The sequence below is a fragment of the Blennius ocellaris genome, assembly GCF_963422515.1.
Source record: "Blennius ocellaris genome assembly, chromosome: 20".
NCBI lineage: Eukaryota > Metazoa > Chordata > Actinopteri > Blenniiformes > Blenniidae > Blennius > Blennius ocellaris.
In genome coordinates, this window is record NC_137669.1 from 18,119,501 (window position 1) to 18,136,109 (window position 16,609).

At 41.8% G+C, this 16,609-nt stretch overlaps 1 protein-coding gene across 1 annotated transcript in view; it reads right to left on the minus strand.

Moving 5' to 3' along the window:
- ripor2 (RHO family interacting cell polarization regulator 2) overlaps positions 1-16,609 on the minus strand; it is a gene marked incomplete at both ends in the record, with an annotated part of 52,937 nt that overhangs the window by 15,553 nt on the left and 20,775 nt on the right. The window contains 5 exons of the mRNA XM_080516557.1: positions 1,275-1,328; positions 2,043-2,066; positions 2,691-2,769; positions 3,019-3,174; positions 5,816-5,936. Coding sequence (XP_080372683.1) covers positions 1,275-1,328; positions 2,043-2,066; positions 2,691-2,769; positions 3,019-3,174; positions 5,816-5,936 — 434 coding nt within the window. The remainder of the gene's footprint in view (positions 1-1,274; positions 1,329-2,042; positions 2,067-2,690; positions 2,770-3,018; positions 3,175-5,815; positions 5,937-16,609) is intronic.

Consider the following 16,609-nt stretch of genomic DNA (forward strand, 5'->3'; position numbering starts at 1 on the left):
CTAATGAATTTAAGTATTTCAGGGTTTGTTGAAGCTGATGTTTTATCGTTATGATGTGGGACGACGTCCCTGAGGACTGGAATACAGCTGGAAGTGTACACATTCTTAAAGGGAACCTTTTCTTCTTTTATATATGCTTCCTCCAGGGTTTTTTTTCAGGAAACATAATATCTTCTTTCATTGTTTGCAGATGACCTTCAGATACATCTCCCCATGCTATCTTACAATCCCTCCTCTGTTCCCACTCTGTTAGTCTGCGTTAAGGACGTGCAAACATAACTGGAAATGTTTTTTTAAACTTAGCAATAACGCAATTGAAATGATGATCTTTGACCAATGAAACTTGATGTTTATGCAAGTGCAATAATGTCAGCTATTTCTCTTGAATTTGTTAAGCAGATCAACTCTGTCATGAAGCCGGGATTCATACATTTGTCGCATCCTGTCTAGACTTCTACTACTCCACGCAGGATCAGGTATGTCCTCACTCGCCTGCAGGCCGAGCAAAAAGCAGCCGCCCCGCTTGTGAACTGGAAGGAAACAAAGCATTCATATCGTGCAGATATTGGCCTCCTTCCACGGGATTCCAGCCGATTTAAAAAGTCACTTTAGAGATTTTACTACTTGTTTAAATGTCTGAAGGGTATGATGCAGTTAATGAACATGTTTTTCTACTTTAAGTACAATCAGACGGATGGATGGTTACTTTTCAATCCATAAAAGTTTGGTTCCAACGTATTGCAGCTTTGTGCATATTAGCCTGGAGGTTATAGTGAGATTATGACGGTTTGAGTTCCTCCTTACTTCAGTAGGCTGCTCGTATCCAACCAGCCATTAGAAGAACATTTTCTGTTTCTGGTACTAGAAATGAGAATGAAGGGTGAAGTTTGGTTCAGCCTGGGCATCTGGTGTAAACACTTGTGTCAAATCAAACATGTGAATCACATGATTCGCCGTGGAGACGCCGGAAGGAAGCAGCCAGACAATGAAGACCATTTAAGCACAGTTGTTTCTTTGTTTTCGGCTGTTGACCTATCCAACAGTCTCTTTAGTCTCTTAGTTTGAAAGAAGCTGGAAAATTACACCAGTATTGTCGCTATTGAGCGGCTGTGTGCTGAGGTGAGACAAGGTATTGTTGTTACAACTTCTCATGGACACTCTTCAAAGACCCACTAGAAAACCATCAGACTGATGACTGAATGCTTGACGCTCATACAATTTCTCAAAGAGATGACAACTATTCAAATGCATTGAGATCGTACAACAGCATTTACCTTGCTCATGTGAAACTCCAGACGTCTCATGTATCTCTCGATGGTTTTTATTTGCTGCAGAAAGACAGAAACAGTCAATTAATTTGTTGGGAAATATCTCGTGAAAATATCTGGTGAACATGAGAATTTCAAATACAGTTAATAAGGACCAGGAATATTTTGTAAACGTCCAGAAAAAATAGGGAGTACACCTGTAGAACTGTTTTTATTACATATTATTTCTATTTCTATGAGCTAAATTAATATGTTGTCTCACGTAGTTTTATTCTTACAATTGAAGAAAGAGATATAAAAATACAATAAAATTAAGAATCAATGTTAAAAGTTGGAATAAAAGTAAAGATTCAATCGTGAACTCCTGGAAAACGTGACTGCTAGAGAGCGACACCTGGATTTATTTTAAGTATCAGAAAGGAAATGTGAAGTTTTCTAAAACGAGAATGTAAGTAACTTGACTTCATGTTTTTCCGAACGCTACAAACTGGTTTAAAGTGAATGCTTGTCTTCTTATGTGCACTTGTTCTTCATTCTTGCTGATAGTCCCTCGTAAGCTGCCTCATCACCTATTTTCTTCCCCTTTCATCTTCATTATTCCCCTCTTCCTCCTCATGCGCTTCTTTTCCTCCTTCCACTCTTGTGCCTTTTTTTTTCTTCTCGCCTTTCAACTCTGTTTCTGACATCAAAGCTTCACTCAACACACACACGCGCACACACAGGCACACAAACTTGGAAGCTTGTTATAGTTGACCCTCCCCTCCATCAACTTACCTTGTCAAGATCATACAGCACTCCCTGGGAGGAAAGAAAGAAAGAAATACAGATACACAGTTAGTAAAGGAAGCACATCTGAGGTTGCTTACGTAATGCGAAGCAGCTTGCAGTTGTCGCACAATAAATAGAGCAGATTAAACTTCTTAACTCTGTGTGCATTGTGTGAGCATGACTGCATGGATTAAAATAAATTTGAAGCATCATATCTGAATTCATAAGCTATAACTAATGAATTCTATCCAATTAACTGTTGTTAAAGAGAAATACCAACCTAAATTGTTCCTGTTGCATTGATATAAAGATTTTGTGGAATCCAAGTGATCAAGATGTGTTTTAAACTCTTCAAAATCTATATATATATGAAATGAATCATGTGCAATAACTGCAATAAAGTGAAGTATGTGAGCAATAACTGCATTGACTCAGAATGTATGTGTAATAGCGACACTGTGCACGACAGAAGAAAAGGAATCAGTTTTGTGTAATTATTGTTTGTGTTTGATGTAAGACTGGCTGAACCTTAAGAGTATTGTAAATTGAAGCATAGAACTGTAAATTTTTCATATTTTTTTAGTGCTCCTGTATAGATCAGTTGCCCTCTGATGAAAGCACTGACAGGTCTGAGACAAGAAAAACATTTCTCACCAGGCGAGAGTTCCTCTTCATGTCCTTCATCAGAGACATTAGTTTGTCCAGCTCGGTTTGATGAACCTCCAGATACTCACTTTCGGAAAGAAAAGTGAAAATCAACATGAGGATTTAAGGTGAATACAGTGTTGAACTTGGGCGTCAAAAGCAGAGACGATAATGTTTTTCATTTATCATAATTGAACTTGTTCAGAACAGCTCGTACTATTTAAAGAAATAGTTCTCCTCTGCTGAACCCCGACAGGGAAACGACTTTCTGTTCACCGCATCCCGAGTGTGTGCGCATACAGTAGGACGTCGTAAAGTGGAGGTGCGAGTTACTCACTCCAACCCTTGCTTGAGAGCGTTGTAAACCTCCTCCAGTCTTTTGGGCTGTGGCTCTCTGGAGCTGCTGCTCCCCTTGTGGCCTGACAGGTGAGGTTTCTTGGGCTTGGACTGAGGCTTCTTCTGCACCGCAGAGTTCCCCATGAAAGAGTTACACCTGCAGACGCACACATTTTGGGTACAAACATCATCGTCTGAGCAAAAAAACAAACCCAAAAAAACACAACCCGCAAGCAATAGTCATTACACAAGTACTCATGTGTCATCTTAATTAAGAACTACTACATCTCCACAGTACTTAAGACCGCTATGCCACTGGCTACCTATAATGTAACATTTCACTATTACTCCGCAGCGCGCTGAACATGCCCGTGGGCCAGTCGCAGCATGAATTCATCTCATCTGTCATACAGAGCGAACTCATCGAGTTGTTCAATGCCAAATCTGTCAGTCACACATTACTGCCAACATATTATTCGAATAACGTCAGCAAAAATAAACAACACACACACACACACACAAAAAAAACATCGGATATGAGCATCTCTAATCAAATGTGCAGCCAATCATATAAACCAGCAGTAGAATCTTGGAGGTGAATCTATTCAATAATCAAACAAATGAAGACAAACACGCTGCTGGCAATCCATGACATTCAAGTGATCTTCAGTCCCTTCAGTCCTCCAGCAACTCGGCCACAACGGTCACGGTCAGACACATATGTGCCAGCAAATGAAGTAGGACATCTGATTTACACACAGTCTCAGCACTCCCCAGTACAGCTAGAGTACTTTCATATAGTTTCTGTATGCAGCATAATGTGGATTCTTTTGTCAAAATGGAGCTTATGGGTTGATAAAATAATGATATATTTGGGTTTTGGGGTGTATGAAACATCATGTAACCCGTTGGAGGTAGAACTGAGAAATTAACAAAGATTTCCACCTAATATCAAGTTAAACCAGAAGAAAATACACATTTATTCACGTGATATTCAGAACAAACCGTTTTTGCCATGATGGTAACTTATTAAATTAAGATTACTTGTATGGCACATTTCACTGCTGTGGCAAAGCCCTCAGCTTGCGCACACACATACACACACACACACACACATATAGAAATGCGAGAGATCATTTTCCGCTCAACAGTCGAGCGACTTCACGCCTTTCTCTCCGCACACGTTAATCCGCTTCAGGTCACACTCTTCACATCCACTCATGCTTTGAAAGCCATTACAGATTTAGGTGACAAATGCCATCGATCTTGTCTTAATGAAATGATCCCAGAGTCATTTCAGCGATGCCACAACGGCAGCCAATTCCAGCGCGCGACAAGTTGGAACGTGCCACGTCTTGTAGCACAAGCTGGGTCGAGCTGCCACAAATGTAGGGCAACGCTGAACGAGAGCGCCGCGTAGCCTTGGGGGTCACTGTAGTGTGGCGGGGTCTCTCCGTAGAAACACACACGTTTAGTCACAACTCCACACAGGCTTGTAATTATAAATCTGCACCCTTGCATACATACTGCAAAGTCTGCAGCCTGGACAGACGCATGTGAGAAAACACGCACGCACCCATGCACGCACACACCAGTGGCTTCAAAAAGCAGAATCTCTGCAGCTTTTCACCTCACTCGTTATCATAATGGTAACTTGTCAGTCGCTGTCAGTCGCCCACACAGCCCAGTCATTCCAACCAATTACCCCATTCACAGTCTGAACTGAGGGGAAGGAGGGGAGCAGTCTTCAAACAGCTCCTCAGAGCAAAACCAGAACCAATGAAGAGGACGCGGCGCCGTTACAGAAGGTCGGCGATGGCGAGGGAGAGATATCTGGGCCCTGGATGTGAGCAGGCTTTGTCTTGTAGCAATAAAGCAAGAGCCGCCAGAGATGAGTCAAAGAGGGACGAACCCACATAGAAGTCTTATCTCTGAGGACCGATGTCGATCTGTCACTTCTCACCACCATCTTGTAGCAGTGAATAGAAATGATCAGGGGGGAAAAAGTGGGCTCTGTGCTCGTTTCCTCGTCGGGATTCAGCTCCATTAAGAGGATCTGAAGATCTCGCTGTGCATTGTTGATGATCGTGGAGTTCAGCTTGGCATTAGTAAAATCCTGCTGTCTGTGTGAGTGGACTTCAAGTATAACATTGATTATCTTACACAGAGATGTGACACTTGACAAAATTGCATCGAAAGACACTGAAAAGTTCCTGCAGACCCTATCATCCAAATTTCGGACTGTTTCTGGGGTGCTACTGTACGATCAGAGATTTTTCGGGGGTAAAAATGAAACCCAGAAGTAAATTTTGACCCTGAATCCACCAGTGGAACCAGTCAAGCATCTTGTGATGGATTGCCGCAAACTAATAACAGTAAAATGCTGACCAAAACCATTATTGGGTTGTGACTAATGGATTAATTTAGTTATATTTCTACAGGAGCAACAACAAATAAGCAGAGTGTTTACGTTACTACAGTGACCCAGGAAGTGAGTGCAGGGTGCTTCAAAAAGGGCATTTTAAGATGTGAAGTCTCCTTCGGTGACATTTCCTGTGCAGGGAGCAGGAAGTGGACTTTATGTCCGTTATGAATGGATTGCAGGCGGACTCACTCTCTCAACACTCTAAAAACACACACAACAATCCATCATATCTGCGCTGCCTGATAACACAGATTCACTCCCTGAATCAATAACATGTTTAAACACAAGTCAATATCAATTCCAAGGGAGGATTTCCAGAATAACTTCTCCTTCCCCTCTTGAACCAAACTGTTGAATCAGTTCCCGTGCTTACCGTGAGCGTCGCTCCTGCAGGGTGCTGAATCCCGCGAAGGACTGACTCCGGATGATGCCGTTGGGCCCCCCTGGGGAGTGGGTGCCGGCCGCCATGATCTCCGGAACTCGGGACGACACTCCTGGAGAGACGACAGGCACAACGCTAAAACAACTGGCACAGATGCACGAGCGGCGGCGTTCGGGGGGAGCGAGTGTTTTGAGTCGGCAGCGCGTCGCCGACTGAGTCAACGACGAGAGGGGTGAACCGGAGTGCAGCGAGCGTTGTGCAACGCAGCACAGAGTCGGCTCTGTTGGCGACGTCTGCCATGTGTGAAGTGGACGCGCAGCATTCAGAGCCTGTGCGAACACGCAACCGCTCGGCGGCAGACAACAGTTTCTGTTACTCCTCAGCAAGGTGCCACGACTCCCGTCACTTTTCATTACGAGCGGCGTGTGCGTACACATACTTCCAACCTCAACACCAGAGTCTTCTGCTTAAGAGGCAGTTTGACTGACAGCTGTATAAAGAAAAAAAAAAACCCCCAAAGAGGAGTCACACTCACAAGTCACAACACACTAAACATCCACCGCTTCTTCAGTCTTTCATCCGACGAGAGACCATATTTGGTAACTTTCCCGTTCCTCCACATATTCCACCCCCCCGCCAAACAACCACTTGTGAACTGGTGACAGTCGCAGGACACACGATGAAGATGTTCTCCTCAACACGCAGATAAGTCCTGTTTTTAGAGTCATGTACAACACGTGATTTTGCAGAGTAGTGAAGTGGCCTCACTGCGAGAATTTCCCCAATTTCTAGGCCTTTTTATGAGGAGTTTGCATGTTCATCCTGCATAATTGGGTTTTTTGCTTGTATAGAGTGCATCAGTTTCATACATAATGTATAACGCCTGTGTAAAGTCATACATTTATTTGCAACAAATTAACATGAAAGTTCACATTCACCCTCTTGGTTCAACTTCTGATTGTTCCAATAATCTAATTCAATGTATGTATTTCACAAAGGTAATACAGATTTTGAGTTACCTAATCAGCCTCTTACTTCGTTTTGTCCATATTCACCGGTAGTTGCCTGCCACATTTCAACCTTTTTCTAGCCGGGGACGTTGAATGCAACATGACTCACGTGGGCTCTCAGGGAGCTGGGCTGAAAATAGAGAAGCGTCCAAATATAGCTGTCAGATAATGATGTAGCAGAGATCAAGCGCCCCAAAAGGCACAAATCCTCTGAGATAACTGAATAATGGCTTCAAGTGATTATTGCATAAAAAGTCACAATTGAGAGTGTTATTAGTTTTTCGGCACCATTTCATGCTGAACAAATGACTGAGTGAAATCTTCACAGCTTAGAAATCAAGCTGGAAAAGTTTTAATTCAAACAGTTACACTTACACATGAAGTTTGATATTTATTTTTTGAGTATATTCTTCACAGGTTTAGCCTATAGATCATGACAATCAAAACTATTATTTAATAAGATCACTTTTACCTAAATGTATTTCCCCTTGGGGCCATTTTCAGAGTTAAAATGTAAAAAAACAAAAAAAACAAAAACCCAACAACTTGAAAATCCTTCATCTATATATACATTATGGACTTGGAAAGAACTTGTGACTTACATATTTGAGATGCAACTGGACATACAAGATATCCAGCTACTGTATCTTCAAAAGTCAAATTACTCTTGTTCATGTCAATGGATTCTGAGAGGAAACAGAAGTACTTTAAACAAACCAAAAAAAAAAAACTGAGAAGAGAGAACGGGAAGTGTTAAACGATGCCACTTAAAAAAAAAAAAAAAAAACAGGGCAATCTTATGAACTATATTTAGATGACAGCTCTGTTTCATTTCACTGTCGCCGCAGACGTCCTGCAACCCGGCCAGAACAAAACATCACAGACGTGAATTCACACCAATCCGTAGATGACTTTATAATGAGATGATCAGAATTCTGATGTTCATCGCGCAATTTTCAAGATAAAGGATAAAATGACAGCATGTCCCCAGTGGGGTAAAACCATGTCTTTTGGGATTAGAATCTTTTCCTGGACTGTGATTCATGGCTTCAGTTGTATCTGACAATTAGCAAAGAATAAAAATAAACCCCTCCACACCAACGCATCTCCCGCCGAACACTTTCTGTAGCAAACAAATACATGTGTGACACACAAATAATGCCTCAATTGTTGACCTTGGTATAAAAATAATGCAATAACTCAAGTTTGATCTGGAGGCTTGATCTCCACCTTGCAGAAGTGCAGCAGAATACAGTCGACGCAATAAACGCCTGAAGGGAGAAAACAGAGAGACAGATTTGTCAAATCAAATCAAACTCGACTAAGCAGACAGAGGAAATCGGTTGTAAATTCCTCAGCTTTGCTCCTGTGTCTACTTCTCCTCCTCGAGCGAACAAGACAAACTCTCCCACAGCGCCGCCAGCTAAACAACTTTGCCAAACGACGTGACAAACAAGCCAGAGGATTTTGGTTTTTGTGCTTTTTTTGTTTGCTTGTTTCCGTCTTTCAGCTTGTGAGGCCCCGAGTTTGAATGCAGCCCGTTTTATTCCGCCTGCACTCATCCATCCATCTTTGTGTCTCCGGATGACAGACTACCTCTGTGTGTGGGGGGCAGGGAATGTCTCGTCGTCATACAAATGCAGCCCCCCCCCCCAAAAAAAAAAAAAACCAACACACGCACACACACATCTACATCTACATCCCAGCAACTCGATAGTGTCTCCTCTGGGCCTGTGTGGCAGACAGATAGCCGCACAAAGACCCGACACGGGACCCCGAGGAAAGACTAGATCCTTGTTTCGCTGTGCGGGGAACAATACACCAGTGAGATTGATACTGCTCCGGCTATTAATAGCAGCTCCCTCCAACACAGAGGAGCCTGACGACTGTGACTCAGTTAATGAGGCTTTCGGGCCAATGGATGTAGGGGTGAATCTGCCAGGAGCCGGACAGCCGACTGGTCATATGGAGCCAAAAATGCATTTTTTATTACCTTTTCATTGCTACCGTGAGATATAAACATGTACATAGATCAGTGGGTCCAAATCTTTTCTTCTTGGAGACTCCTGAGATTGTCTTTAAAAAAAAAAACAGTTTTCTCTCCACTGCCAAAACAATATATTGCAGCCAAACACTACATTCAACAGTTTCCTCATATCCACAACGCATTATGCAAAGTGTTTCATTACGTTTTTCTTTGAAATGCGCAAATTTGTTTTTGGCTCTTGCTGCAGGTAAAACCTCAGGCTCGCTCTAATGATAGGAGCCGAGTTGAGGTCAAACTTCAAAGAGGAATCTCTGTATACATTTTTTTTTAAATGACATTATGATCCTTGTGAATCTTCATTAGTTAATGCTGCTTTCATCAGTATGTTTCACGTTTCTCAGACCCAAATGATTGAAATGTTAGATGGTTCCTGGTATGAAATATTAGTTTGAAATGCGACCCCACGCCATCACTGCAGCTGACTGCAGCTATTTGTTGTAATGCACTGAAACATTCTGGTCCATTTTGGTTGCTCTTCACAGTTTTCTCCCTCCGACTTTCTGATTCACTTCCCCTAAAAGAGGAGCAGTGGGTGGAAAATGACGGTACATCTTGTTACCTAATGCTCTCTGGATAATAACAGAACAGGCCGGACAGCATTCTGAGCACTTAGGCCATTTCCTGAAGATTCCCCCCGTTGTTTCAGGAGAAGCTCGATGATGGAGAACCAGACACTTGAAGGCGGAATTGTGTACACGACGACAACCAGGTTATGCAATCTGTTTCACTTTCAAGTCCCATCAATAACCCGATGTTTCTAAATGGTACACAGAAAGCGAACTCCAGCCCGCGGTGAAGTCTCGGGGGAACGACTGAGTGAGCACTCTCCGCCGTCATCAGAGAATACACGAGAGACGCGAGGGAGCAGCACTCACACAATCCAAACAGCCTCATATTTACCTCAGAGTCATACAGAGTGTTCACACTGAAAGATGGAGACGGCAGGAAAAGCAAACAGTGTTTGTCCTACATTCGTTTTCAGAGAGAGACAAACTTAAAAAACAAAGAAAGAAAAAAGAAGAAGAAGACGCTTTATGTGCGTTACACAGCTTTTGTACTATAATGATGTTAGTTGAACGGGCGACATTGAAAAATAAAAATCTTTTTGTACGCAATACTAATTTTCCTCATTCAATGTTAAATGTCTCATATGAAGAAGTTTCTATTGTTTTCAGTTGCTTGATGTCTTCTTTGTATGACAGCATGTTAGACAGAAGGTATGTTTAACACACAACACAAATAATTCAATAGAAGCATCAACAATCAGCATAAACATTTTACTTGATGAAAGAATATTTGCATGACACAAAGCATGAAGAATGTTAGACAGTTAGAAACAACATGTACCCACAGTTTATTGAATTAACAATTTGTTTTCAATAACTAGTAAACCCCGCTGCTTCAGTAACTGTGGCATGCATGGTATGCTATATCTTTAGGATTGCATCAAGGCGCCTTTGGAACTCTCCCAAACTTTTTTCTCCCCCCAAGCCCCAGCGGGGCCCTTCAAATTAAAACCAAACATTTAAATGTGTTAACTTGTACATAAAGACACACACCCCATCAACAAAAGAGTTGAGCTCAGCCATTGAATCCTGAAAACCGCTCCTCCGCACCGCTCGGTGTCACCGCTCGTCTGGCCCAAAGAGGCTTTCAGACCGAGAACAACAATGTCCGCTCGCAGCGAGTTCTGGTCTCCTGCCAGCTGTTGCCGCCGCTGAATACAGGTGCCAGTCAGTCCATTCACGCGCCTTTCACCGCGGACTTAAAAACGCACTCGCAAACGTGGTGTGCGAGAGGGGAGAAAAACTCGAAGTTGATCAGTATGCTGAACTGCAGCTTAGCAAAAAGAGCACAAACTGCAAGTGCACAGTTGTTGCCGAGGAGGTGGAGGACAGGACACCTGCTGTAACATCAGTTCGTTGTTGGCTCTCCTAATGCATTAATGCATTAAGTTCAAACAATGTGATTTAAACTTTCATGCATGGAGATTTTCTTTCTCTTTCTCTTGTTCATTTCCACCTGCCGCGGCTGCACGCACTGTGGGTGTATTTTTTTCCCCCCACATCTGGATCTGCAGCTCCCACCAGCTGCGCTGCAGAAGCAGTTTGCTTCAGAATTCTGGCCTCCAGCTATGAAATAATGGATGACGGAGTAATGAACTGAAAAACGTTTTGGAAAGAGAGCAGACTCACAATGTTTTGACGACAGGATGTGCAGATTAAAAATAGAAATTATAGAAGAAAGCAGGCAGGAGAGGACAGGATGACTCGACAAAGTGTGAAAAAAAAAATGAAGAAAGTAAAGTTATTTGTCACATTTATAGCCACGACAAAACTGAAAGAAAGATAGATAGATAGATGATAGATAAATGATAGATTTTGACATTTCACTTTTTTTTTGCACCAGAAAGCCTCGTTAAAAATAGCAAACGGTGACAATTTCTATCTGTAAAGTTTGACATTTTTAGTTTTCGCACAGTGGCTTCAGCTGTACAAGCTAAACTTTTGTCTTTGGTGTCTCTTCTTGTATTTATTTACAAAATAATACCTAATTTGTACTTGATGCATCTTGTCTGTTGTTATCATGACTTTAATGAGGTCCTTGTTTTTTTACCCTCATATTTGGGCCATATTAAGTTTCCTGACAATCACTTTTCTTTATCAGACATGCAAGAAACGTAGGGAGATTGTAGACCGTTTTGATCCCCATTTATAATCACGGGACAGCCACAAGTTTATATATTAAGAGTCCATTTTTAGGTATAATACTTGGACATAAAAAAGCATCCAGTGGACCATCTTCTTCACACTTTACCTGTCATGTTGGGTATTGGTAAAACAACCTCGTCTTAAAGGAGTTTTTTTTATTATACCAAGATGATTAATTGCCTACTTTCATGTTGCCTGTCTTGACATCGTCAATTAGAAGGAACTGAATGGACATAAATGTCAGCTGCAACTTTGTCAGAGAGATAAAACTGTGAGACAGAAATTCTCGTTAAAACTAGAAAAGACCAAGGCCAAAAGGGCCCAGCAAGTCAATAAAAACAGCTGAAAAATTTAAAAAATGTCCGTCTTCCAGTGCCTTTGGCTGCGTCTCTAATTAACGTGACCCCAGCCTGGCAGGCCATGGCGTTGGATGCACTCTTTTTACTTTATACTTGAGCATGGAGGTTTTCAAACATCTGCTCAAGAAACCTAATTGAAATGTTCTGGTGATATTTTGAGCTCGCCACTCATACAGATTTATCCGAGAGCTTTTTCTAAAGAGGCACTTTCCTTATTGACAGTATTATTCTCCCTAATAACAGAACTCTCGTCCCTGAAATTGTTATTTTGTAGTGAGGTGAACAGCAGTTTTAGTTCCAAGCATACAACGTCCTGAAAACATCTTGCTATCTGACATAGTCTTGATAAGTATTTATTTCAGAAGAAAGCTTTGGCCGAAAATGTCTTAAAACACACAATAAATTAAATACATGAAGGTTGATGGAATACTTTGTAGGATCCGACACAATTTGAATTGTTTAAGTATCAATTGTGGTTATAATATTGTAATATTTCTTGTGCACGATATTTGTGAAGTGAAACTATAGATATTGTGACAGCTCTTGTCACAGAACAAAAGGACTCAGAATCACAACAGTATGCAAAAGCTGAAGCTCAGTAAAAAGAATTTTGTATTTTTATACCGTGTATGATGCCAATCATGTAAACAAACCCTGCTGTGTCTCTAAATAATTCCCCATAATAAATAATGATCACATCAGAGCTTTTCATCAGCTGTTCAACAGTTTTGCACAAAACACACATTGAAATTTGCTCATTGTGCTCAATTCCCTCTCGCTTTTATATCCGCCACCCGAACTCACAAACAGCAGCACACACAAAAAAACGGTGAGAGTGTGAGTGTATATGTGTGTGTGTGTGTGTGTCCACCCAAATGTGTGTGTTCCTGCGTAAAAGCCAGCATCAGCCCGCAGTGCATGTTAACAAGAGAAGCCTAATTCTTAATGCCTGTATAAATTAGCCTCACCATGGCAACAGCAGACAAAGTGGGATGAAGTGTGTTACGTAAAACAACGGTTATGAGCCAAAAGCCAAGAAGTAGGACACACACACATACGCACACCCTCGTGTTACGGGGCCAAGGTTTTTAAAGCTCCAAATCTTAATTTGGAGATAAAAGATTATTTGATTTTTTTTTAGACTCAATCGTTCACAGATGTTGCTTTGAAAGACGCATGACTAAGGAGCTTTTTGTCCTGCCTTTTCTTCTATTTTTAAGCATTTTTAGTTACCGTGACAGGACGTGAAGATAAAAATAGAACGTTAAAGAGGAAAGCAAACAGAAAGAGGACAGCAGCTCTGATTGGAAAGCAGGAGGAATTGGATGAAAAGATGCATATTTTCGGTTACAGCAAACAGAAGATCAGACTGGTAACAAATGTCGACACTGGAAATGGTGGAACATGTTTCAACACAGTCTTGCACAGGTTGCAAATGGATGAGGTGGTGGATTCAGTGAGGAGGATAACTGCTGGTGCAACTCCAAACGGAGCTCAAACTGGCTGCAGACCGAGAACCCATGAGCCAAAATCCACACCTCCTTTACCTTCTCTGTAACCCTGTTTGAAAGTGAAAACAAGAGTGTTAAATCACCTCACAAGAGCCTATTTTGGGTGTTGGAGGAAGGCAGATTATTATGAAACTGGAACATATCTTAATAGTAGTAAAACAATAAACATATCTTTGCTATGATTGAAATGTTCCCTTACGTTCACATTCTGTCGTTGCTGATAGGATTAGGTTATTAAACCATGCTTGTGATATCCTGAAAACATTTAACACGAAATCCAGCCTTGTGCACATGTGCATCATCTACACTGGTAAATGGATTTTACTTCTCAGGTTTTTTTTCCACTGCTTCAGGAGTCCCAAACGTCGCCTTCATCCATTAACTCAGACAGTAACGGCTGCCATGGAAGCAACTCCACCAACACTGGGAGCACTTTGGGTTGTAAACGTCTTGCTCAATGGGTGAAATGGGGGGATTGAACCCACAGCCTTGAGAATGAAAGGCAACCTGCCCTAAAAACTGAGCCACAGTTTCAGAATGAGAAACGATCAAAAGTGATTGCGGCTGAATCCCTGCCGAGCATGTTAGCATCGTCTCTGCATCGCAGTTCTGTGATCCGAAGCGAAACTCATTCCACTTTATTCTGACAATTCCACATTTATGAAAACAAAATGGATCCAAATATCTGGGTCAATGGAGGGTTAAATTACTATTAAGCAATCCTGTCTTTTCAGATGGACCACATAGGGTTATTTATCTGGGATTTAAGTGTTTTATTCCCTCTTTCGTCACATGTCCCATTGACCTACTAACCGTCTGAAAAGGAGGTTTTTAAATCCATAGTTGCCTGCAGGTGTAGTTCGTGGCAATTAAAAATCTGCAGAGCGAACACAGACGCGCAACCAAAACCACAGCTCTGTTTATGAAAGGCGGCTACAGAGCAGTGAGAGTACAGTGTAACGCTACACCACTACACAGCAGGAATCGGGATTTAAAAATGTGGAGCTCCTCTCACAAAGCAAAATGTCATTAAGAGCAGAGAGGCTCATTATACTCAGAGGAGAAGTAAGCTACTCCAGAGGATGAACTTATTATTCATCTTTACTGGAAAAAGACTTTAAAAACATAAATCAGTAAAAAGGCAAAGAAGAAACTGCTTTAAGATGACAGTGTGGAGCGGATAAATGCTGCCTTGAAGCTCCTTTAATAATGTGGAAGACTTTTAGAATAGAGAGTTCAGTTTTCACGACCAGCCAACACTTATATTGGGATCAAAAGCAGGATTCATGTTCATCTTTAAAACTTTACATGTATGTATACCCTGAGAGATGTAGGAAATAATACGTTCTTGTTGTATATATTATACAGGGGTGACTTTCTGAGCAAGCTCGTCTCTCGTCTTCGGTTCTTTCTCGATGTTTTCTTCAGTCACTCTGCTTTCCTCCAAGTCCAAATACATGCTTTTATGTCCAATTGGTGTCTAAATCACCTGTAGGTGGAAATGTGGGTTTGTTTGTGTTTTGCTGGTGGACTGGTGACCTGTTGACAGTCTGTCCTGCCTTCGTTCACAGTCTGCTGTGAGCCGCTGCAGCCCACAGAGATGGATGGAGCGACATAGAAGATGGATGGAAGAAATATGAGCACATAACACACAGAATTGCACGTTAATTTCTAGATCCCTCGATTGTGTTTTTATCTGGTTTGTACAGCTCTTTGGTCAATCCCTCCCATTTGCGCTATATGAATAAAGTTGACTTTACTGTGTAGCTCCGCTGAGCTTTTTTATTGCCCTTTAACTGACCGCAACATGCAACTATGACTGAAAATCAGATAAAGTCGCAGGCTGCTGGGGCGGCAAACAGCAGACAGACACATTTAGTGACTCACTGGGTGCAATCAGCAGCTCAAGAGTCACAGTTTTTTAAGTCAAAATGCCAAAACAAAGCTCGACACAATATTGGACCTGCACGCACATGTTGACACCAACGTCACGCTGAATTGAGATGTTCAGTAGTGGGAATAGACAACACATGAGCCAGCCAGCGTATACCAATCTCCTCTCTGATACGGGCACGTAAAATACATCCTCGTGTCCACGCCGACAGACGGTGTTGTAAATAACACGACCCGGTGACAGTCAGGAATCCTCCGAAAGCTTTGAACCCGAGAACAGTGAGGGTCGGTTATGATTGATCGCCCCATCATCTGTAAGACCTGAAACAACATTTCAAAGCTCTGACTAAAGCCTTGGTTTTCCAGGAATCCCATCACATTGAGAAAGACCGTCAGAGATAATTCGCCAGGCTCATTGTGACGCTGGTATGTAGCGAGCGCAGGTACAAGAAGAATCCGGCGATTGTCATGTCGATTCGTGTTCACAAAGCCCCCTTTGTTCCACTGTTCTTATTGATTGACTCCAGTGGAGGAAAATTCTTGATTCAACACAAAAACAAAAGGAAAACGCGGAAAATTTCAGGGACATTTAAAAAGTCAATACGGCAGATTAAAACTAAACTTATTTATGTTTTGAAAGTTTGGAGAGAACAGCACGAGCTATTCAACAAGACAAAATACACCGTTTCTCCTCTCACACGGACAAATGATGCCTTTTCTATAAATGCCAAGTAAAGAAAAGCCATTCCTGTTTATTTGGGTTTGACTGGACTGTTTGTTTTTCCCTCGCCCAAAATAATCAAGCTCCCCAAAATTCTGACCCAGATTGTCAGACTCTTCTCATCAGAGGCTTCCTGCCACGCCGATTGATTCACTGGAAACAAAAAAACAAAACAAAAAAAAAACCAAAGCTATATCGGGTCATTCAACTGGTCTAGACTCTAAAAATAATAGGACTCAGCTGACGGTGAAAGTCAGTCATATGATCCAGTTGAACTGTTTACTGCGTGAGACAAACCGGCAGCTGACGCAACTGTTGTCTGAGAGTCTGGGTGCATAAATGTTGTGGGCGTGTGTTTGAAAAAAAACTGAAAATCTTTAGGTCACAACATATTTGAAGGTTGGATTGGATTAGGGAAGTGTTTGGGTTACAACAGCAGTTGCCAGCGACACTGAACGAGGGAAGCTCCGTTATGTTTCAAAGTTCTGCATGTGTCTGAATGTCACATATTTGGCCAATAACAACAAGAAAAA